The 23,946-nt window shown below is 39.3% G+C and overlaps 1 protein-coding gene across 6 annotated transcripts in view; it reads right to left on the bottom strand.

The window, feature by feature from the left end:
• Nucleotides 1-21,200, bottom strand: part of MTA3 (metastasis associated 1 family member 3) — a 218,975-nt gene extending 197,775 nt beyond the window's left edge. For 3 of the 6 annotated variants that reach the window (XM_077134089.1, XM_077134090.1, XM_077134091.1), the window contains exons 1-3: nt 20,015-20,088; nt 18,306-18,373; nt 11,688-11,781 (exon numbers count right to left, since the gene is read on the bottom strand). In XM_077134089.1, coding sequence (XP_076990204.1) covers nt 11,688-11,781; nt 18,306-18,373; nt 20,015-20,042 — 190 coding nt within the window. In that variant the 5' untranslated portion in view covers nt 20,043-20,088. Of the gene's footprint in view, nt 1-11,687; nt 11,782-18,305; nt 18,374-19,308; nt 19,328-19,357; nt 19,482-20,014; nt 20,089-21,165 lie in introns of those variants that run through there. The other 3 variants (XM_077134092.1, XM_077134094.1, XM_077134093.1) reach the window with 3 other exon arrangements.
• Nucleotides 21,201-23,946: the final 2,746 nt, after the last annotated feature.

Here is a 23,946-nt window from a genome sequence, read left to right as displayed (position 1 = left end):
CTAAGGTGATATATATATATATATATATATATATATATATATATATATATATATATATATATATATATATGTGCCAAGTTGACAAGGGGTGGACTGTCATGGTTAGGGACAGGCGTCAACTTGGCCAAGTTGTGATACCTGTTCATCTGATTGGGCAAGCGCTGGCCTGTCTGTTGCAATGAGGACATTTCATAGGATTAGGTCATGATCACGTCAGCTACATCCACAGCTGATTCCATTTGTAATCAGCCAAAGGGGAGTGTCTTCTGCAATTAGTGATGCTAAATCCAATCATGGGAAGCCTTTTAAGGAGGACTCAGAGGAGACAGGTTGCATTCCTGCTTTGGCTGGTGAGCCTCTCCTGTGGAGTTCATCCAGGCCATCCATTGGAATCATCGGCTTCGCAGCCTGCCCTGTGGATTTTGGACTCTGCATTCCTACGGTCACGTGAGACACTTTCATAAATTTTATATTTGCAAGTGTTCCCTGTTGATTCTGTTTCTCTAGAGAACCCTAACTAATACACTTGCCAACCCCCAACCAAAACTATTCCTGCCGATTCTAAAGAACACCTAGGGCATTATACAAGATTCTACAAAGGTTCCATGAACTACCGTAACTTTCCAGAAACCTACAACCTCTGAATGGGTCCCTGGACCAGTTAAGTACTGAAAAGGCAGAGGGGTCAGCCTCTCCAGAACATCAACTAGTCCCTTCCCCTTATCCCGTATTACCAACAGCCCCTTCCAATATGAAAAAGTTAGAATGGGCATAGTCCAGATACCCCTAAAAAGTAGGAGAAAGATCAAGGGGGGTGGTAGAATTATACAGAGAAGATAGGGCTTAACAAATGAGTATGACTGCTGAGAATCATTAAATTGATATTTCAGTCTCCAGACTCTTAGAGCACAGTCTCTTAGAGTATTTTAGAGCAGCTAAAAGTAAAAACCTAAAATTGTGGAATTGTAACCCATATCATTGTAACCATATCTGAAATCTGCTCTACAAATAATTGTTGTGATATGCTTTGAAATTTATTGCTTTTTTTTGTATATATGTTATTTTTCACAAAAAAGAAAAAAAAACCAATTGTGATAAAAAGAAAAGGGGGGGGGGGGAACTAAGCCATTTCTAGACAAATAAAAGCTGAGGGAGTGAGTCACCACTACACTGGCCCGAAAGATATTCTAAAGAGAGTTCTGCAGGTTAAAAGGATCTGCCATATGCAGAAATAAACATCTCCAGTAAGGGTAATGATATGGATAAATACATAAATGGCAATACCACTGTACTTTTGGTTCAAAACTCCACATTTAACTTGCTACAGGAATTAAAAGGTAAGTGCATGAAAACCAGTGAGAACAGCGGGTATGGATTCAGTACATGAACATGCAATTTGTGACAAGAACTACATAAAGGTGGGAAACAGGAACACAGATTATATTCACCACTGAAGTAAGCAAACAAGATTGTTACAAATTTAGGATGTTAAATTTAAACCCCATAGTAACTACAAAGGAAATATCAGAGAATATGCAAACTGAGACAGAAATTACAGTGCAGGTGGCCAAGGGAGGGGAGCAAGGGAAATGGGGATTTAATGTATGCTGCATGTAGGATTTCTGTTTGTAGAGACGGGGAAGTTATTGTAATGGAAGGTAGTAAGGATACTGCAACATCATAAATATAAGTAATCCCACTGAATGGTACGCTATGGAATTGAGATGAGAAAGTTTATATATATTCCCACAATTAAGAAAAGAAACAGCAACTAAAGAAACAATGACAATTATATACAACACATGATCCAGGAAGAGATCTAATAAAGAAGAAAAGGCTCAAAAGGATATTACTGGGACATATGGAGCAAGTCAAAATATAGACTGTAAACTTGATATCAATGTTAAATTTCTTAAATTTGGTAACTACTGTTAAGGTGGTTACATAAACGAATTTCCTTTGTCTTAAGAAATGTGCATGGAAGTATCAAATGTTCAAGGAAGATGTGTACAGCACTCAAGCGTTCAGAAAATGGATAGACAGGTCTATTGATAGACTGATGGATATTAGAATGACACAGCAAATGTGGCAAAATGTTAAAAATGGGTAGATCTATGTATATGGGGTGATGGGTAAGTTGGACAAGTTCTCTGAATGGGCTCTGTACTATTTTTTGTGTAACTCTCTGGCAACTTTGAAAGTATATCAAAATTAAAACTTTAAAAATAAAAATAAATAATAAGAGTACACTACAAAAGAGCCCAATCTTGTAAGTGTACATGTCAATCAGATATGGCAACATCCATCTCTTAGAGAGTTTATTCCTTAGACTGTGGTCTCCATCGACCATTTCCCAGTAAAGGAGTCAGGGCTACATGGACACCAGGTATGAGGCAAGAAGTGTAAAAGACGAGTCTGCATTATCCTGTCATACGAGGAACAAATAAAGTTAGCAAAAACTATTGGGATGGACTTCCGGGTCAAGATGGCAGCTTAACAACGTGCGCGTTTTAGTTCGTCCTCCAGAACAACTACTAAATAACCAAAAACAGTACAGAACAGCTCCTGGGGCCACGTCAGTGACCAGACACACAGCATACCCCAGTCTGGACCAGCTGGACCAGATGCGAGAAACCCCCCAAACCATGAGTTCCCAAAGCTGTGGCGGCCAGCATCCCTCCCCCACAGGCCGCTTCCCAGAGGGGAAAGGAAAGGACTTCACCAGTAGCAGGGACTGGGCACAATCAAATGCCAATTGTGGAACTAATTAACAAATTCTGACTACTAAAAATAGGCCCCCAGCTTAGGTGAACCTGATCAAAGCAGAGGTTACTCATTTTTGCCCCGGCGCCAAGGGGGCAGGACTGACAGAAAAAGGGGGGGAAAAAAAAGAAGGAAACAGAGGTTTTTGTGGCTGTGTATCTACAAAGGCTTGACTGCCTCTGGATACAATGGCAGGACTTTTCAGGCCGCAACTTCCCCAGGGATAGGCAGAAGTGAGCTCTTTTGGGGGCTTGTCTGGAGTCTGTGCCTTCCCCAAGGGAGCGGTGAAGCCCAACGCAGGTGGAATCTATCCATCAAGGAATTCAGACCCCAGGGCTTGGCTTGGTAATTTGAAGTCATTAAAACCAGCCTAAAACCTCTTCTCTGTCTCCACCACGCACCCAGCAGGGAGAGTCTGCCAAAGTTAAAGGTACCCCATCATCTTATGCTGGTGGGACCTGCAGTCAGACAAGCACCACACACAGGGCAGTATAAGAAAAACAGAGTCCAGAGACTTCACAGGAAAGTCTTTCAACCGGCTGGGTCTCACCCTCAGGGAAAACCGATGCAGGTGACTCTTTACTCCTGATAGGAGGCCAGTTTGGTCTGGGAAAATCTGGCTGGGGTATATAATATCTAAGTAGACACTCCTAAGTGTGGGGGGAGAGGGAAGGCACCACACAAGCAGGGCAAAAAACAAGAAAACAAGAACTGAAAAATTCTCCTCTGTTAAACAAAACTTAAGCTAAAGTTCCACATAAAGCCAAACTGAATGTCAAAGAACAGACAGACAACAAATTCACCCAGCAAGAAAACCCTAGATAAAAGAAATGAAAGCAATCTCCACAATAAACTAATTAAGGTAATTAAATGCCTAGACGCCAGCAAAAAATAACAAATCACACTAGGAAAATTGAAGATATGGCCCAGTCAAAGGAACAAACCAACAATTCAAATGACATACAGGAGCTGAAACAATTAATTCCGAATGTACGAACAGACATGGACAACGTTATCAAAAACCAAATCAATGAATTGAGGGAGGATATAAAGAAGGCAAGGAAAGAACAAAAAGAAGAAACTGAAAGTCTGAAAAAACAAATCAAAGAACTTATGGGAATGAAAGGTATAGTAGAAGAGATGGAAAAAACAATGGAAACCTACAAGGGTAGATTTCAAGAGAGAGAGGTTAGAATTAGTGAACTGGAGGATGGAACATCTGAAATCCAAAAAGAAACAGAAACTATAGAGAAAAAAAAGGAAAAATATGAGCAGGGACTCAGGAAATTGAATGATAATATGAAGCGCAAAAATATACGTGTTGTGGGTGTCCCAAAAAGAGAGAGAAGGGAAAAGGAGGAGAAAAACTAATGGAGGAAATTATCACTGAAAATTTCCCAACTCTTATCAAAGACTTAAAATTACAGATCCAAGAAGTGCAGCATACCCTAAAGAGAACAGATCCAAAAAGACATACTCCAAGACATTTACTAATCAGAATGTCAGAGGTCAAAGAGAAAGAGAAGATCTTGAAAGCAGCAAGAGAAAAGCAATCCATCAAATACGAGGGAAGCCCAATTAGACTATGAGCAGATCTCTCAGCAGAAACCATGGAGGCGAGAAGACAGTGGGATAATATATTTAAATTATTAAAAGAGAAAAACTGCCAACCAAGAATTCTATATCCAGCAAAACTGTCTTTTAAAAATGAAGGAGATTCCCCAATCAAAAGACATAGACTGGCAGAATGGATTAAAAAAACAGGATCCTTCTATAGGCTGTCTACAGGAAACACATCTTAGACCCAAAGATAAACATAGGCTGGAAGTGAAAGGTTGGGAAAAGATATTTCATGCAAATAACAACCAGAAAAGAGCAGGAGTAGCTATACTAATATCCAACAAATTAGACTTCAAATGTAAAACAATTGAAAGAGACAAAGAAGGATACTATTTACTAATAAAAGGAACAATTAAACAAGAAAACATAACAATCATAAATATTTACGCACCAAATCAGAATGCCCCAAAATACGTGAGGAATACACTGCAATTACTGAAAAGGGAAATAGACACATCTACCATAATAGTTGGAGACTTCAATTCCTCACTCTCATCATTGGACAGAACATCTAGACAGAGGATCAATAAAGAAATAGAGAATTTGAATATTACAATATATGAGCTAGACTTAACAGACATTTATAGGACATTACACCCCACAAGAGCAGGATACACCTTTTTCTCAAGTGCTCATGGATCATTCTCAAAGATAGACCATATGCTGGGTCACAAAGCAAGTCTCAACAAATTTAAAAAGATTGAAATCATACACAACACCTTCTCGGATCATAAAGGAATGAAGTTGGAAATCAATAATAGGCAGAGTGCCAGAAAATTCACAAATACGTGGAGGCTCAACAACACACTCTTAAACAACCAGTGGGTCAAGGAAGAAATTACAAGAGAAATTAGTAAATATCTCGAGGCAAATGAAAATAAAAACACAACATATCAAAACTTATGGGATGCAGCAAAGGCAGTGCTAAGAGGGAAATTTATTGCCCTAAATGACTATATCAAAAAAGAAGAAAGGGCAAAAATTCGGGGATTAACTGTCCACTTGGAAGAAGTGGAGAAAGAACAGCAAACTAACCCCAAAGCAAGCAAAAGGAAAGAAATAACAAAGATTAGAGCAGAAATAAATGAAATTGAGAACATGAAAACAATAGAGAAAATCAATAAGACCAGAAGTTGGTTCTATGAGAAAATCAACAAGATTGATAGGCCCTTAGCAAGACTGACAAAAAGAAGAAGAGAGAGGACGCAAATAAATAAGATCAGAAATGGAAGAGGAGACATAACCACTGACCTCACAGAAATAAAGGAGGTAATAACAGGATACTGTGAACAACTTTACGCTAATAAATACAACAATGTAGATGAAATGGACAAGTTCCTAGAAAGGCATGAACAACCAACTCTGACTCAAGCAGAAATAGATGACGTCAACAAACCAATCACAAGTAAAGACACTGAATCAGTCATTCAAAAGCTTCCCAAAAAGAAAAGTCCAGGACCAGGTGGCTTCACATGTGAATTCTACCAAACATTCCAGAAAGAATTAGTACCAACTCTGCTCAAACGCTTCAAAAAAATTGAAGTGGAGGGAAAGCTACCTAATTCATTCTATGAAGCCAACATCACTCTCGTACCAAAACCAGGCAAAGATATTACAAAAAAAGAAAACTACAGGCCAATCTCTCTAACGAACATAGATGCAAAAAATCCTCAACAAAATTCTAGCAAATCGAATCCAGCAACACATTAAAAGTATTATACATCATGACCAAGTAGGATTCATCCAAGGTATGCAAGGATGGTTCAACATAAGAAAATCAATTAATGGAATATACCATATCAACAAATCAAAGCAGAAAAATCACATGATCATCTCAATTGATGCAGAGAAGGCATTTGACAAGATTCAACACCCTTCCCTGTTCAAAACACTTCAAAGGATAGGAATACAAGGGAACTTCCTTAAAATAATAGAGGGAATATATGAAAAACCCACAGCTAATATCATCCTCAATGGGGAAAAATTGAAAACTTTCCCCCTAAGCTCAGGAAAAAGACAAGGATGTCCACTATCACCACTATTATTCAACATCGTGTTGGAGGTTCTAGCCAGAGCAATTAGACAAGAAAAAGAAATACAAGGCATCAAAATTGGAAAGGAAGAAGTAAAACTATCACTGTTTGCAGATGATATGATACTATAGGTCGTAAACCCGGAAAAATCCAGACAAAACTACTAGAGCTAATAAATGAGTACAGCAAAGTAGCAGGTGACAAGATCAACATTCAAAAATCTGTAGCGTTTCTATACACTAGCAATGAACAAGCGGAGGGGGAAATCAAGAAACGAATCCCATTTACAATTGCAACTAAAAGAATAAAATACCTAGGAATAAATTTAACTAAAGAGACCAAAGACCTATACAAAGAAAACTAAAAAAAACTGTTAAAAGAAATCACAGAAGACCTAAATAGATGGAAGGGCATACCATGTTCATGGATTGGAAGACTAAATATAGTTAAGATGTCAATTCGACCTAAATTGATTTACAGATTCAATGCAATACCAATCAAAATCCCAACAACTTACTTTTCAGAAACAGAACAACCAATAACCAAATTTATCTGGAAGGGCAGGGTGCCCCGAATTGCTAAAAGTATCTTGAGGAAAAAAAACGAAGCTGGAGGTCTCACGCTGCCGGACTTTAAGGCATATTATGAAGCCACAGTGGTCAAAACAGCATGGTATTGGCATAAAGATAGATATATCGACCAATGGAATCGAATAGAGTGCTCAGATATAGACCCTCTCATCTATGGACATTTGATCTTTGATAAGGCAGTCAAGCCAACTCACCTGGGACAGAACAGTCTCTTCAATAAATGGTGCCTAGAGAACTGGATATCCATATGCAAAAGAATGAAAGAGGACCCATATCTCACAGCCTATACAAAAGTTAACTCAAAATGGATCAAAGATCTAAACATTAGGTCTAAGACTATAAAACAGTTAGAGGAAAATGTACAGAGATATCTTATGAATCTTACAATTGGAGGCAGTTTTATGAACCTTAAACCTAAAGCAAGAGCACTAAAGAAAGAAAGAAAGAAATGGGAGCTCCTAAAAATTAAACACTTTTGTGCATCAAAGAACTTCATCAAGAAAGTAGAAAGACAGCCTACACAATGGGAGACAATATTTGGAAACAACATATCAGATAAAGGTCTAGTATCCAGAATTTATAAAGAGATTGTTCAACTCAACAACAAAAAGACAGCCAACCCAATTACAAAATGGGAAAAAGACTTGAACAGACACCTCTCAGAAGAGGAAATACAAATGGCCAAAAGGCACATGAAGAAATGCTCAGTGTCCCTGAGCCATTAGAGAAATGCAAATCAAAACCACAATGAGATATCATCTCACACCCACCAGAATGGCCATTATCAACAAAACAGAAAATGACAAGTGCTGGAGAGGATGCGGAGAAAGAGGCACACTTATCCACTATTGGTGGGAATGTCAAAGGGTACAACCACTGTGGAAGGCAGTATGGCGGTTCCTCAAAAAGCTGAATATAGAATTGCCATACGACCCAGCAATACCATTGCTAGGTATCTACTCAAAGGACTTAAGGGCAAAGACACAAACGGACATTTGCACACCAATGTTTATAGCAGCGTTATTTACAATTGCAAAGAGATGGAAACAGCCAAAATGTCCATCAACAGAAGAATGGCTAAATAAACTGTGGTATATACATACGATGGAATATTATCCAGCTTTAAGACAGAATAAACTTATGAAGCACGTAATAACATGGATGGACCTAGAGAACATTATGCTGAGTGAGTCTAGCCAAAAACTAAAGGACAAATACTGTATGGTCCCACTGATGTGAACCGACATTCGAGAATAAACTTGGAATATGTCATTGGTAACAGAGTCCAGCAGGAGTTAGAAACAGGGTAAGATAATGGGTAATTGGAGCTGAAGGGATACAGACTGTGCAATGGGACTAGATACAAAAACTCAAAAATGGACAGCACAATAATACCTAATTGTAAAGTAATCATGTTAAAACACTGAATGAAGCTGCATCTGAGCTATAGGTTTTTTTTTTGTCTGTCTTTTTTTTTTCTTTTTCCTTTTCTTTTTTTTACTATTATTATTATTTTTATTTTTTTCTCTATATTAACATTCTATAGCTTTTTCTGTTGTTTTGCTAGTTCTTTTCCTAAATCGATGCAAATGTACTAAGAAATGATGATCATGCATCTATGTGATGATGTTAAGAATTACTGATTGCATATGTAGAATGGAATGATTTCTAAATGTTGTGTTAACTTCTTTTTTTTCTTTAATTAATAAAAAAAAAAAGAAAGCGAGAGACTAGAACTGATAAAAAAAAAAAAAACTACTGGGATGGTTTCAAAAGGACTCGAGTCAACCTAAATAAGCCCCATTAGCTAAAGATGGAGCAAGTTAGATATCAATAAGGATAATAAAAAATATTAAATATGTCCAAATCTGTGAGTTCACAATGAAATTTAGAAAGAAATTAATTGATGACCTTTGAGGGATGCCAGGGAGCCTACCTCATTATTTTTGAAAACTGGTAACTAAAGGGATAGGGATGGGGACAGGACACGGGGGAAGGATCAAACATTTCACCTGCCTTTCCTATAAGATCTAAATTCCTGAAGGTAACCAAATAGTTGATAGAGGGAATATTCTATTTATAGAAATATTTTAATAAACAAAGGGATATAAAAACAGTAACATAATTTTTGCAATTTTAATGAACTAATGGTTTAAGGCAACGATCAAACAGTCAACGACTGATAACATCATAAAAAAAAAAAAGCGCCAAAAAAAATTTTTGTTCTACTCTAAGGGCATTTGTAGCATGTGTAGCAAAATCTGAATCAAACTGGTAACGGATATTAGTAATATAACAATGCTAATCTGCTGATTTTGATAATCATCCTGAGGTTAGGTTAGAGGATGTATTTGTTTTTTAAAAGAAGAAATCAGTAAAGCACAACATACAAAACTCATAGGATACAGAAAATGTAGCTCAGGGGTAACTGTATAACTCTAAATCCTCATATCTGGACAAACAAGAAAAAGAAGAACAACTAAAACAAAAGTAAGCAGAAGAAATGAAATTAAAGATAAGAGCAGAGATAAATGAAACATAAAAAAACAATATAGAGAATCAATAAAACCAATAGTTGGTTCTTCGAAAAAAACTTAACCCTTTTGCTAGAATGACAAAGTAAAAAGTGAAAAATGCAAATAAAAAACATAAAAGAGGGGACAGTCATTACTACCTACTTCACAGAAACAAAAAGAATTATAAGAAGATACCATGAACAACTATCCCAAAAATTAGATAATCCAGATGAAATGGAAAAATTCCTAGAAACATACAAATTACCTAAACTAACCCAAGAAGAAACAAAAGAACAATAATAAAGAGATTGAACTGGTAATCAAAACACCATTCAACAAAGTCCAGAACCAGATGGTTTCACCAGTGAATTTTATTAAACTTTCAAAAAATTAACACCAATCATTTTCAAACTCTTCCAAAAAGTCAAAGAAAAAGAAAGGCTTCCAAACTCATTCTGAGGTTAGCATCACCCTCATAATCAAAGCCAGATAAAGATAATAACAAGACCATTATAGACCAATATCCCTTATAAAAACAGTTGCAAAAATCATCAACAAAATTCTATCAAATTAAATCCAACAGCACTTGAAACAGCAAGTTTCCAATAGCACTGAAAAGGATTTCACACATTTCACTGAAGAAAATACACAAATGACCAAAATCACATGAAAAGTGCTCAACATCATTTGCCATTAGGGAAATGCAAATCAAAACCACTAAGAGATACCATTTCACAACCATCACAATGTCTATTAATAAAACAGAAAACAACAAGTGTCACCAAGGATGCAGAAAAAGAGCAACCCTATTGTACACTGTTGCTGGGAATGTACAATGGTGTACTTGCTGTGGATGACGGTTTGGCTGCTCCTCAAAAAGTTAAACAAAGAACTACCATTGGACCCAGCAATCCCACTCCAAGTTACAACCAAAAGAACCACAAGCAGAGAGTCCAGCAGATATGTGTAAACCAATATTCATAGCAGCATTATTTATAATAGTCAAAACATGGAAGCAACCCAAATGTCCATCAACCGATGAATGGATAAACAAAATAAGTATATACATACAATTTGTCCATAAAAAGGAATGACGTTCTGATATATACCACAACACAAATGAACACTGAAGACATTATGTTGAATAAAATAAGCCAGGCATAAAAGGATAGATATTGTATGATTCCACTTATATGAAATACATATAATATGCAAATACACAGAGACATAAAGTAGATTAGAATTTACCAGGGCCAAGAAGGAAGGGGAAAAGAGACTTAATGCATAATAGGTACAGGGTTTCTCTTTGGACAGAAAAGTTTTGGTAATGGATAGTGGTAAGTGTAGCATAACATTGTGAATGTGATTAATCCCACTGAATTGTATGCTTAGGAGTGGTTAGGAAATTGTATGTTGTACACGTGTTAACACAGTCAAAAAAAAAAAAGGGAGACAAGAGACTAAAGAGACAATGACAATTAAGTACAACATATAATCCTGGAATGGATATAACGGAGGAGAAAATGTTCAAAAGGGCATTACTGGGAAAATTGAAAAAAAAAATAGAATATAGGCAGTATACTTAATACCAATATTACATTTCTTGAATTTACTGAGGCTATATAAGTATATATACCATTGTTCTTAGGAAATGTACATTGAAGTTTAAGTGTTCAAGGAGAATGATTTATATAACTACTCTTGAATTTTTAGAACATAGAAATGGCTAGCATGATATAACCAATTTAGCAAAATGTTGAAAGGTAAATCTGTAAATCTGGTATCTGAGAAGGGGGTATATTAGAGTTCTCTGTATCAGTTTTGTTTTCATTATTTTTGCAACCATTCTGTAAGCCTGAAATTATTTCAAAATTAAAAATTAAAAAAAAAAACTGGGCAAAGGACTTAAAAACAGACATTTTTTCAAGGAAGAGATTAAAAACGCCACTGAGTAGCTGGAAAGATGCTCAACATCACTAGCCATGAGAGAAACGCCAATCAAAATTGCAATAAATTCACACCCACGATGATGGCTATTACTGAAAAAGAAAAAGTAAAACAGCAAGTATTGGCAGTTTGTAGAGAAGTATTTTTCCTCACATCATAGAATATTTTTAAAGATGTAAACATTTTTTTTAAATCCAAGAAAAAGACAATTAACTTACTAGCATGCTTGTCCGCAAGCATTATAAGCGTGTTGGAAATATCTCGTCTTCTATAAAAGCACACTACTTTTGCTTCCACATTGCCACTTGCAGTCTAAGAAACAAGAAAAACAAGCGTCATCTATCCTGAATACGAGTCACAGTTTATAAAACAAAACCAGATACAGCTCAATTATAAGATCCCTCTCATTTACAATTTACTAACCGCAACTGTAGGATAACCAGAGAATTAAAAATTCAAATAAAGATCAACAACTTTAGTTTCCACGTGAACCAGAAACTCATAAGTCATCAGTCATACTCAAGTGATGAGACCACCTAATGACTAAATCCAGCCATAGCTAATTCTGATTAACCTTAAGAAAATTTTAAAAGTTACCATAACTTAAGACATTGAATCCCATCTCCTCCAAATCCATTCCCAGAAGCACAGGGAATACAACCACGCAGCCCCTCTCAAAAACTCCCATGTGCCACTGACAGCAAAACTCAGTTCAGAGCAAGTATTATGCAGAATGAACTACAAGACTTAGAATTCTAAGTACTTTCCAGCCCAAGGGAGTCTATGGATCCAAAACAGTCAATATTCTAGGTAATATTTAGTTTATCTTCACATAAGAAAGTATTAAAAACCTTGAGTTATAAAACTGAGGCTTTTGGGGGGGGGGGGGGTGCATGGGATGGGTCTCCCGCATGGCAGGTGAGAATTCTACCACTGAACCAGCCATGCACTGTCTTATTTCTTTTGACGACATCTAGAATACAATCAATATTCAGTGAGGTTTTAGTTTCCAGCAGATGGAGCCGACACTCTTACTCTCCTATATTCTATGAATTCTGAGAGCTTTCTGGAAGGTCAATCATTCACCACAAAGTTCCTTGTAAAAACACACAGATTACAATAAAATGCTATTGTGACGTCAATTCTCTAACAAACTTGAGAACACATTTTTAGAATTTCTCTGAGCTTAAAGATATAATCAAATTAAAACAAGTACATATATATTTACACACACAAACATTTATATCTGCTACATAAACTTGTCAATTTTTATGAAGTTCAGCAGCAGTATTTTACAGAAATAGTCCTGCAAAAATACTGCCCCTTAGAACTAAAACCATATTAAATCCTAACCAAAATGATTCTATTGTTCATAATATTGTGATCAAATACATCCTCCAGAAATCTGCTAAATGAATAGGCCAATTATTTCCATGTAAATAAGCCAACAATAGCTTCAACTATAAGCTCTTAATCATTTTTGTCTATTTGAAACAAAATCATGTTAAAAATCCAGAGCACAGGGGGTGCGAGGGTAGCTCAACTGTAGAATTCTCGCCTGCCATGAGGGAGACCCAGGTTCGATTCCTGACCCATGCACTTCCCCAAAAAACAAAGAAACAAGCAGATAAACAACAACAACAAAAAAAAACTGAATAAAAATTCAACAAATGGTGCTGCAATGACAGGATATTCACACGGAAAAAGAATGAGATGTGACCCCGCCACACAGCATACAAAAAACAAAAATCCAGAGAACAAGTTTTAAAGTGTATTTCTTCTGCCTCACCAGTGAGGACCTCCATCAGGAACGCTCTACAAAGCTAATTTTTCTTTTGTTTAAACCTGTTGATTGCAGGGCATAGCTCAAAATAAATACTCTCTTCTGGACAATGCACACTTGGCTACTGGGTAGTTTACAACTATATTATTCCTTCTTTCCTTCCATGATACACGTACACACACACACAACCTCAAGCATTACTTTAAAATTCAGCTACTCAAATCATAATAGTCCACGGTCCAATGCCAGCACACCATGGTTACTGGGGTGTAATGAAATAAGTACAAAGATTGAGAGCAACTGTTTTACAGTAATTGACAATTAATTTTCTATCTTTTGAATCTGGTAATAATAAAGTAGAACTTGTATTTTTTTTAAAGCCTTTTATTTAACGTTATTTTTCTATCTTGCATGTGTAGCAGTCCAAGAGACAAGCTACTTGCAAAAGTAGCAGTCCAAGAGAGACAGATGGAAAATTTTTTAAAATCCTGCACCGCAAACCCTTCACCTTCTCTAAAGACCTAGGTTAAACAACTGGTACATATATAAAAAGGTCTGGCTATTCTTTCAGCTGCCAAATTTCTTCTGACACCTTCCTGCGTGCCAAGCACTGAGGCACGGCTCTTCCACTCTAGCAAGGATGCCTTGTTTACATGTCACTCCTCTCCAACCTTCCTAATCTTGTCTCTCACCTGATTGAAAATCTTCAATAGCTCTCCACAACTAAATGATAAAGTAAAATTAGCAATCCTGACATTTACAATATTTGCAGCCTTATTCTCCTTTACTTCTTTCCCTTGCCTCCAAACTTTTGGTTTTTTCTTCTCACTCACGGAAGCAGAAAGTACAACCTATTGGGATATGGGCAGAAAAAACTTCATGAAGGAGGCGAAGGGGCAGAAGGTCCTAATTAGAACAGGAGGGAAGGAAAGGATTTCAACAAATGAAGACCTGAAGGACAGAGTATTCTAAGAAAAAGGTAGGCATGAGCAAAGACCCACAGATGGGAAAAGACTGGGCATGTATAAAGAAAAATCCATAATGTACATCAATGTATTTCCTGTGTTCTTTTCTCTATTTAGGTTACAGCCTGATAATCTCTATTGTGCCAAACACGTTTACTAAAATATCCTCTAGCAATAGGGGCTTTTCTTCGCTTCTAAAATAATTTCAACCAACCTCATACTCAACTATTACTATCCCAGAGTTAAAAAGTACTTTATTTTAAAAAAAATCACTTCCCATTTCAACAAAGTTCATAGTTTGCTCAGACTAAAGAACAAGTAGAAAGAACTTCCTTTCCTAATTTCTGACCCTGTTTTCAATACATCCCCAATGTTTCGTCCCAAAAAAAGATTAGACAGTAAACAAGTGAATCTCACAGCAAGTTGGAAGGGTAATAATAAAATATATAGAATATCAAAATACGGGTAAACTACATAAAACATGTCACCTCTCCCGCACACACAAAGAAAAATCTAGTAGATATAACCAACCAATAACAAATGACATGACTGGAGACCCGGGTTCAATTCCTGGTGCCTACCCATGCAAAACAATAAAAATAACATGCTAATTTTTCCACAAGCATAGCTTCTGCATTTCTTAAGATTACATTTTAAGAAAACCTCATTAATGTGCATGAAGCTTTCTTTTAAAACATAAGCAAACCAATCTTTAGATGCAAGAGCAATACCCAACCTAAGGCAGATACTAAATAAAATTTACCAAAAAGTCATTTTCTATTTTAACCATTTATTCTTCTTCCAATAGACAGTCTTCACTCTATCTTAGTACAAACTAGGGGAGAGGAAAAGAGGAAGTGTAAGAAAAGCAACACTGAACTGTGCTTACCAACAGTTACTTAGTTTTCAATCTAAAAGTTTCTAAAACATTTGGGGGAAAATTTAAAGAAAAAGAAAAATTACTATAATTAAAATAAAAAAAGCACCTGTAGTGTCACTTCCAAACAGGATTTAAAAAACAAAACAGGGGACCAGCTTATAAAAGTGAATTTTCTATAAAAATGGTGATTGACAACTTAGCCTAGGAATTTTGTTTAAAAATACATTCTATTTTGAGATTAGCTAAAAAAAAAATGGGTTAATGTCCCTTCTTTCCTTGACTTACTAGAAAATATCAAGTGTTCTTAAACTCATTATCCAGATTTTCCAAACATGTTAACGTTCCCAGTTGGCCAGCTTCACCTCCTTTCCTCTCAGGGCCCTAACCTAGAGCGTCCTCCTGCATCGCTGCCCCTCTTCCTTGTCCCCGCACACCTCAACTCATGGGTCCTGGAAGTTCTCTCCTCCTCCGTCTGAACTGAATGATCTCCTGTCGTTCTCTAGGGGAGAACTCCTGCTTGCATCCTTCTTATAAGTGAACACACTTCATGTTTTTTATGCCTGATAACTTGTTGTTTTCATGTATCTCCCTCATGAACCCCATGTGGGCAGACAGCACGTCCATCCTGCTCACAATTTAATCTCTAGGCTGAGCACAAGCCTGTAACAAATGCTCAATAAACATTTATTTAATGAATTATTTAAAATGAGAGGTCTTCCCTTTTCAGCATGAAGAAGTTAGAAGGGTCACTGTCCAAATATCTCCAAAGGTTGAGAGAACGATCGAATGAGAGGGAGGAGTTGTAACAGAGAAATTAGAACTTAAAAAATGATTATCACTTCTGAATTATTATACAGATATTTAGTGTATTGGACTAGCCAGAAGGAAATACCTGACACTGTTGAAGTGTAACCTAGTAGCCTTGATCTTTGATAATGATTGCATAACTATACAGCTTCTATCTTGTGACCATAGGATTGTAAAAACCTTGTGACTGATATCCCCTGTATCCAGTGTGTGGTTAGGTGAGTAGTAAAATAAAGATGTTCATGGGGAGGGGAGTAATACATACTTTTAAACATTCAAACATTAAACAAATATAAAATGAAAGTTCCTATAATGCTACCTCTCATTTACATAACATACAACAATTTGGTATATTTTCTTCACATCGTAATTACCTCAATGCCTTAATAATTAATACACTAACCTCCATTAACAAATGGAAAATATGAGATGTCTGTTTCATACCCCTTAGTAAATATTATTTAGTATTTAACAATCTCAGTTCCTATTTACCAATACTCTGTCCATCCAAACTGCCGTTTTCTGAAATTACAGAGCATCCCATCTCTCACAGTTCATTATCCCAGGCCCCCAAAGGGCCATTAATATTAATGACTCTGCTGAAAGCAGGCAGGCCAGGGAAGAGGTGAAGATAGCTGGGCAGAGGGGCACTTTTCAAGTGAATGGCAAGATAATGAAAAAGGAGTGTGAAATAATCAGGATCAAACTAGATGTGCAACCCAGTCATTTAACCACATGAGCCTCTGGACAACAGTCTATGATTTAGCAATCTTCAAGGTTTAAGGTTACTGTGAGGCTCAAAAGAGGTAACAAATGAGAATCCCCAGATAATATGCTTTCATAGCACCATGTGCTGATGTTTGTAAACTGAGCACAGCTGTAATTTTACTTTTATTTGTGGAATTATTTGGTTAATGTCTGTTTTCCCTTCTGGACCCATTCTGTTCATCTTTACACATTGTGGGTCCTCAAGATATATCTGAGAAATAAATGAATCAAAATACCTTGTATGTAGTAAAGATATATACAAGTGTTAACATCAGACATTTGAGAGTCATTAATCCAATAAATCTTACTGAATGCCTAACCATACGTCAGCCACTTTTCTAAGGCACTTTGGATACATAAGTGAACAAAACAGAAAGGAGCACTATACAGAGGGTTTACATACTAAGTGTAGACAGACAAAGAAAACAAGCACAATAAATAAGTATATCTGCAGGTGATATAAATGATATCAAAACAAGAACAAAGTACAGGGGATGGTCCTGAAATGGGTACATGTGGGGTAAAGCCAAGAGCCCAATGTGTCTGGAACAGAATGAACAAGAAGAGAGCAGCAACAGTGGGAGGTGAGAGAGGGACAGGGCACAGCCAGAAAATACACGGTCTCAAAGGCCAACATTTCTGTTGGAATCTTAAATTTCTAATTAAACTAATATGGTAAACATCATGACTTCACATCAATAACATAAGACAAATAGATCAAAATTACACTCTGACAGTTCCCCTCAACAAACTGATCTAAATCTGGGGCCATTCTGCTCACTTAGAGTTGGTCTGAATTTTTTAAATGCAAAGTCCCTGGAGGTACTCCCAGAAGTAAGACAATGTTTCAAGCCTTTTTAAGCCAAGAATGACTTAAGGCCTGACTTCCTGGGACCAACTCTCAGTTGTTATTTTTTGAGGGACCATAATAGATAGACAGCCCCAGAGATTTTACACTATGAATTCTCATAAGCCACACAAATAACTCTTAAAAGCGGTCTGGAGGAAACCAGATGACTAGAAATCTATGGTCCGTGTAGGTTATGACTGCTTTTGGGTTTCTCCATTATAAAAGCTCATTTACCACAGTCACGATGCTTCTGATGTTGAGATCAGAGTGTGAACACCTGTGATAAGAGCTGATCTCAGTGTAAAAGTTTTATTTTACTTTACATTACACCAAAACTCTATTTAGAATATTAGTTAGCCTAGTCCAGAATTTTACAAATTCCCTTCATTACAATATTGTTTTCCAGCTTCCTCTGTCTAAGCTAGAAGGGGAAAAAATTAATTCACAAAAAAAGGGAGAGAAAGACAACTTGTTTCTGTAAAAATAAAAAGGAACTTCCTGAGTTACAGAGTGACCTAATCTTTGAGAGGCTCTGAGCAATTTAAAGAAACTTGTATACATTTTATATATGTCCAAAAACAATATTTAATATTAACCAAAATGGGTACTTACAAAAAAGCAAAACAGTACTCGTAATCCTGTATCTGAATCCTCTAATCTGAAACCTCAACTTTCAAAAGGTGTGGGAATGAAAGTAAAATCAGCCTTGTGCCCTTTAGCCAATTTTCCTTCAATGGAAAAAAGTATTTTTTAATATTAATATAAAGAACGCTCAATATATACCTTATTGAGTTCTTCTATCCTTCTGATTAGGTATGGGTTGCTGGAGGAATTCTCAAAGTAGACATAATCTGTAATTAAAGGAAGAGTTTAATCTTTCCAATAGAAAGTTCACATTTGTCAATCTATGACTTCCCTTAGCAGACAATTCACATTCAACATGAGGCACCTAATTCTTCCACTGATAAAAGCAAACTTAGTAAAGAAACCCTAATACATTCCTTCATGTGCCCACTAATCACAGGCCCTCATTTTCCTGGAATTTTCATCTCAATTACAGTTTTTATCAAGTTTTCCTAGACTTTTGCCCTGCACATGTCATTTTTTTAAATAACAAAAAGACACCTCTCACACTCATCGCTGTCAGGGCTCACTGAATAAGAGTCTGAGTCCTTTAACTGCTTCCACATCTTTTCCCTCCAATGCCATCTGCCCTGGAATATGCGTCTCACATAAAACTGATGACCTAAGACAAATTCAGTCGTGAAAGGTTTAGCAGCCCAGCCTACATTTCAATCACCAACTTTTAAAAACATCAATCAGGTGAGCAGAGCAGGTAAGAGGAAGCACACTGACAAACTTTTCCACAGCTGAACCTGGGAAGGTGGAAAAGAAGTGGGGGAGGGAGTCACTTTCAGAGAGGCAGAGAGCTCTGGGTGTAACATCAGAATCCTTTCTACCCTACCCTATTTAATACAGATCCACTCAGGGTTTCGTTATTTAAATAAAATTTAAAAATCACTGCAAGCTTTCAACAGAAAGGATAAAAATCTCCAAGAGTGGCTTTTCCTCATTTAATAAGCTCCTTGGAAACTTCTCACAGTGGGTTAAGAGGCCGGGCTGCATTGTCGTTGTGTTTTCTTGGTGGCTTTATCCCACCTAGCTTCTGCAAAGTGGCCTCATTTAGCCAGGCCATTCCCACCACCCTCCGTCAGGAAGAGCGGCTAATGCAGAGAAGAGCAAGTCTCACACACAAACACGCCACTTATCTGAATTATTATTTTACCAGGAAAGAGGGAGGAGGGCGTCGTGAGTAGGGAGAAAGTTTGTTTGACCTTATTTCTCTCTTCTGCAGAAGGCTGAGAAGGAGGCAGACAGCAGAGCAAACGTCCAGGCAGAACTCAATTCCCCACCTCTGGCTGCGGTTCCCTGGCCCCACCAAGCCCCATTCTTGGGGGGCTAGACAAGAAATGAAAGGGGGAGTGAAGCAGGGAAGGTGCAGGGCCCTGCCCCTACGGCCAGGCCTGTCAGCTGTGCCTCTAGCTGGGTCCCCATAGCCGACCCCCCCCATTCCCACTGAAGGGGAAGAGTGGGGGGGGGTCCTCCATCCTCCACCCCCACAGCCTAGAAGCCACGCGAGGAAGAAGCCACCCTGTTAAGAGGCTTCATGGCCCCTACCCCCTTGAGGGTTTCATGGGGGTTGGGGGGGTGTTTCTGATCATTCATAGCCAAACAGAGGCCTGGCCCTAAAAATCTGGGAGGAGAGTGAGATACTGGAGGGGCAGGGCCGGTGCAGGCCACGGGAGGGGGGGAGAAGAGGTGGGTGGGGGTGGGGAGCCCCGGCCCCCTCTGCGGGCCCCGGCGCCCCCCCCGCCCCCCACGCCCTCAGCCCGGGCACCCAAGACTCCCGGCGATTAGGGTGAATTCGCCCCGACCCCCCCCCCCCCCGGAGCCCGTTCCCAGACCGGCCGGGTCGGGCCGAGCCTTCCTACCTCCGACCCGGTACATGTTGGCCGCCATGTCCGCCCGCCCGCCCGCGGAGCCCGAGCCGAGCCCCGCCCGCCGCCGCCGCTGCCTCTGCCTCAGCCTCGCTCGCCGCCGCTGCCTCGCCGCGGGGGGGAGGGGAGGGAGGGAGCGAGGGGAGGGGGAAATGAAGGGGAGGGGACGCCGAGGGGTGGGGGCAGGTGCCCGCCCCCAGCGCCGGGCGAGCGACGCCGCGTGGGCCGGGCCGGGGGAAGCCCGAGGAAGCCGGAGAGCGGCGGGGCCAGCAGGGAAGGGGGCCGGGGGGTGGGGCTTGGTGGAAGTGGGGGTCCTAGGATAAGGGCCCGGGCCGCCGCGAAGGCGCGGACTCGGAAATGTGGAACCCGAGCTGTTAGAGAACTGGGATGGGGGCAGGGGCTCCGTCTCTCCGAAGCGCCGGCCGTCCCACCCAGGGCGCCCACCACCTGCCGGCCCCGAGACAGGTCCCCCTTTCCTGCTTCTGGCCCTGGGGAGCCCCAGCCTGTGTATCTGAAAAAAAGTGTGACCTTCATGCTTGAGCTTCTGTCTCAGTGCAAACACTTGGATGCAAATAATTGCACGGAGGAGGGCGTCTTCCACGAGGTGGTGTGGAGGACCTGTAGGTCCGGGAGCATCCCAGGTGCTTCCAATAGAACAAGTCAGCGATTAAGGTGGGGATGAGGCTAAAGAAACTGACTTCCTTAGGAGGCCACCCTAATTGCATTACAGGTCTATTAGTATTCACCCCCGAACTAGGCTGAACCCAACCCATTCTCCCACACCTGGAGACCTGCCTTCAGGGAAGCCCTATATACAGTGTGCCCTTCTGGGAGAAGACCCTTAGGGAAAGGGGACTTCCTTGGTCCCTAGGCAAGCAGCCCTGTAATTCAGTGTCACCTTATTGTGTTGATGGAGAGTAACTGGTTATGTGTCTACAGCTTTCAAATGGTTACATTTCCCCATGCAGATTGTCTAGACAACCCCTGTTTTCACAGCCTTCGTACCCTTGCAGAAACAAAAAAAACCAGATCGAGTTGAATCTTAGCTGGCTATTCTCCAAACGGACACAACTTTCTTGAGAGAAGCCCATCCATTCCTAATAAGTCCCAGACATGGTTGTATAATAAACATGATGATTCCTTACTGTTGTGGGTTCTTTGGAGTTTCTGGTGAGATGTACAGCTGTGTATTGCTGACTCTGGCTCTGAGGTCTGTGCTTAGATGGGAGGTGTCCCTAGAAAAGAAAAGAAGTTTGTGTTTTGGTTGTCTGGCATTTGTGATGGTTCCTCATCACAAATTATTGAGGTGAACAAAATAATTTTCTGGAGAGCTCAGGCAAAGTTAAAATTAAAAAAAGAAAAAAAAAAAGCCTGAATTACATGGATTGTAATTCATGGATTGACTGATGACCTAAATTTCCTCATCTACAAAGACAGACACTAATTTCACTTCACAGAGTTTGAGGATTGGCTCTGATGATATGTGAAAATACTTTGTAAACTGTACTGCATAGAGAACTATGCAAGTAACAGGTGTCAGTTGCTTTTAACACCTGAAAGTTTCAGATTCCCAAGGATTTTATGCTATGTGTCAATTCTGAGTCTGTGTCAGCTCTTCTGACCCAGAGACAAATGCATATGTGCTCCGTGATTCATATTGCATATCTGCTGTTTATCATAATCATTTTACTGGAAACCCCACCAAAAACATATGATGACATATCAAACATCACTCACTCCATTAATGAACTGACACATAAATAGGCTGAATAATTTGCCTACAGTCACATAGTAAAATGGCAACAATACTGGGATTATAACTCAGTCCTTTCCTCTGGACTAGAATTCTCTGAACCCAGAAGCGTTTCTCTAAGTCAAAAGGCCACCTGAAAACCATAAACTGAGGGAGATGGAGAGGAATGGATCACAAGCCCAAACTGGCTTAAAGGTTTTTCCTTTTTTTTTTTTTTAATAAATGAGCAATTTCTCCCTCTTCAAAATGTTTCTGTATTTTTGTTACTTCCTTGTCTGCCTGTTTCATTTCCTCAGCTTTGTGCTCCTTACCAGGTGTTTGTGATGACTATATTAACCACAATAAATGTGTGATAGGTGCCAAAAATACTCCCTAATGCACACCCACACCCACCTCCTCTCCTTAGGAACAGCCTTATTCACAAAGACCCCAAGAAAGCCTCAGAGGCCTGGGATGGGGTGTAGGGAGCAGAGTGTAGGGGGTAAGGTGGCAGGGCCTGGAGCCCTTCTTTCCTCTGCATTTCATCAACTTAGCTTCTTCCACCTCCAGCTCCTGGCCCAGTGTCTTCTGTATAATATGTGCTCTTTAGTCAATGAATGATGGGACTCAGTTTAGAGAATCAGGTGCAGAGTTGAATGCAAAGACTTTGTGCACAGATTTTTTTTATACTTCTAGTGCCAAACAGAGAGGTATACACATAAGAGAGTTCATGAAATGTTTGTAGATTGAAAGAAACCCTCTAACTGGGCAAAGAAAGATAGAAAAGCCTGCACTTCCAAGAAAGCAAAGGCCTCTCTCCCTTCTTAGACCCCATAGTTTAGATTGCAAACTTGTCATTAATGACAGCCCCAACTTCCCTCCTGGCTTGGCTGTTTTGCTGTAAGACCTTGAGCAAATTACTTAACCCCTCTGAGCCTCAAGCTCTACAAAATATGACTAGTGGTTGAAACCTACCACAAAGAGTTGTGGTAAAAATTAAATGCATGAAGTGATTGGCATATGTCAAGACCTTCATACTTGTTAGTTTCTTTCTCTCTCTTCTACCCAGTCTCATCACCAAAATAGAGGTGTCTCTCAGACTATGCCAGAAATTCCCCAGGACAACCTCCCCCTTACACTGCCCCCACACACACACACACACATCATAGGTACAATTTCCTTTGTATGACTGTTGTGATTAAGGAGACATGTGTAAGAGAATGCCTGAAGTTACCAGGATGTTCCATGTGTCAATCTTCAGGTCCCACCATTCAGATGAAGAGAAGTGGTGGCTGCAGGAAAGTTATAAATGGAATGGAGAGTTGGCTTTGTTGCAATTTAGGAAAGGAGTTTTATACATGAAAAAAAAAAATGGCAACAAATAGCCAGCCTGGGAACTTTGTGAAATTGAACCCAGGAAAGGAGCCTGGGGGTCTAGAATATAATTAATCTGAAAGCAGAGGCCAGGTTTTGGATAAGAGTCTAAACCTTGTTTGTGTTTTCTATGATTTGTTCTCCACCACTACTCCCCACCTTTTTTTTTATTAACTTATTTTGTTGCCTACTAGAATTCCCTTGGAAAAGGCCTGCCTGTAGCTGCTATTCTGAGGATCTGGGTTTTGAAGGCAAAAGAATATATCCCAGGAAAAAGGTATGCATGCAATAGCAAGAATCAAAGCAAGGGGACCTTGAAGAAAAGGAAAACAGAGTCAGGAGTTTCACAGCTTCTCCTGTTGTGGATTATCTCCTTCCATCAATCCCCCATGCTAAAAACATGAAACCCAGGACAAATCCCAGCCAGTCCTAGTTTGGGGGAGTGTGTGGTTTCTGATTCCAGGGTTCCCTCATGCCATCAAAAGGAAATTAGCTTAGCCATTTGATTGCACCCATGTGGAGTTTCCCTCTCTAGCAACAGCAACACCTCCAGGTAGTGGAAAAGGGACTAGAAGCCACAACAGGGCACAAGGACAAGCTCTGAGGTGGTTCATCTAATTGACCTAGTGTTTTCCTTTTTTAGTCTATGGAGTACTGTGGATTTGAATGAGAGATGGCTAAGCACTAGAGGGTGTGGGATCAGGAAAAAGAATTCTAAGGGACTATGGGAAGTGTTGATAGGCTATAACAAAGAATGAGTGTTGGGGTGACTCAGGCTGCAGCACAGAGTGGACTGGAGAGGAGAGTGAGGGCAGGCTGA

This window comes from Tamandua tetradactyla, chromosome 17 (assembly GCF_023851605.1).
Source record: "Tamandua tetradactyla isolate mTamTet1 chromosome 17, mTamTet1.pri, whole genome shotgun sequence".
Taxonomy (NCBI): domain Eukaryota; kingdom Metazoa; phylum Chordata; class Mammalia; order Pilosa; family Myrmecophagidae; genus Tamandua; species Tamandua tetradactyla.
This window is presented reverse-complemented; position numbering and strand designations above follow the sequence as displayed.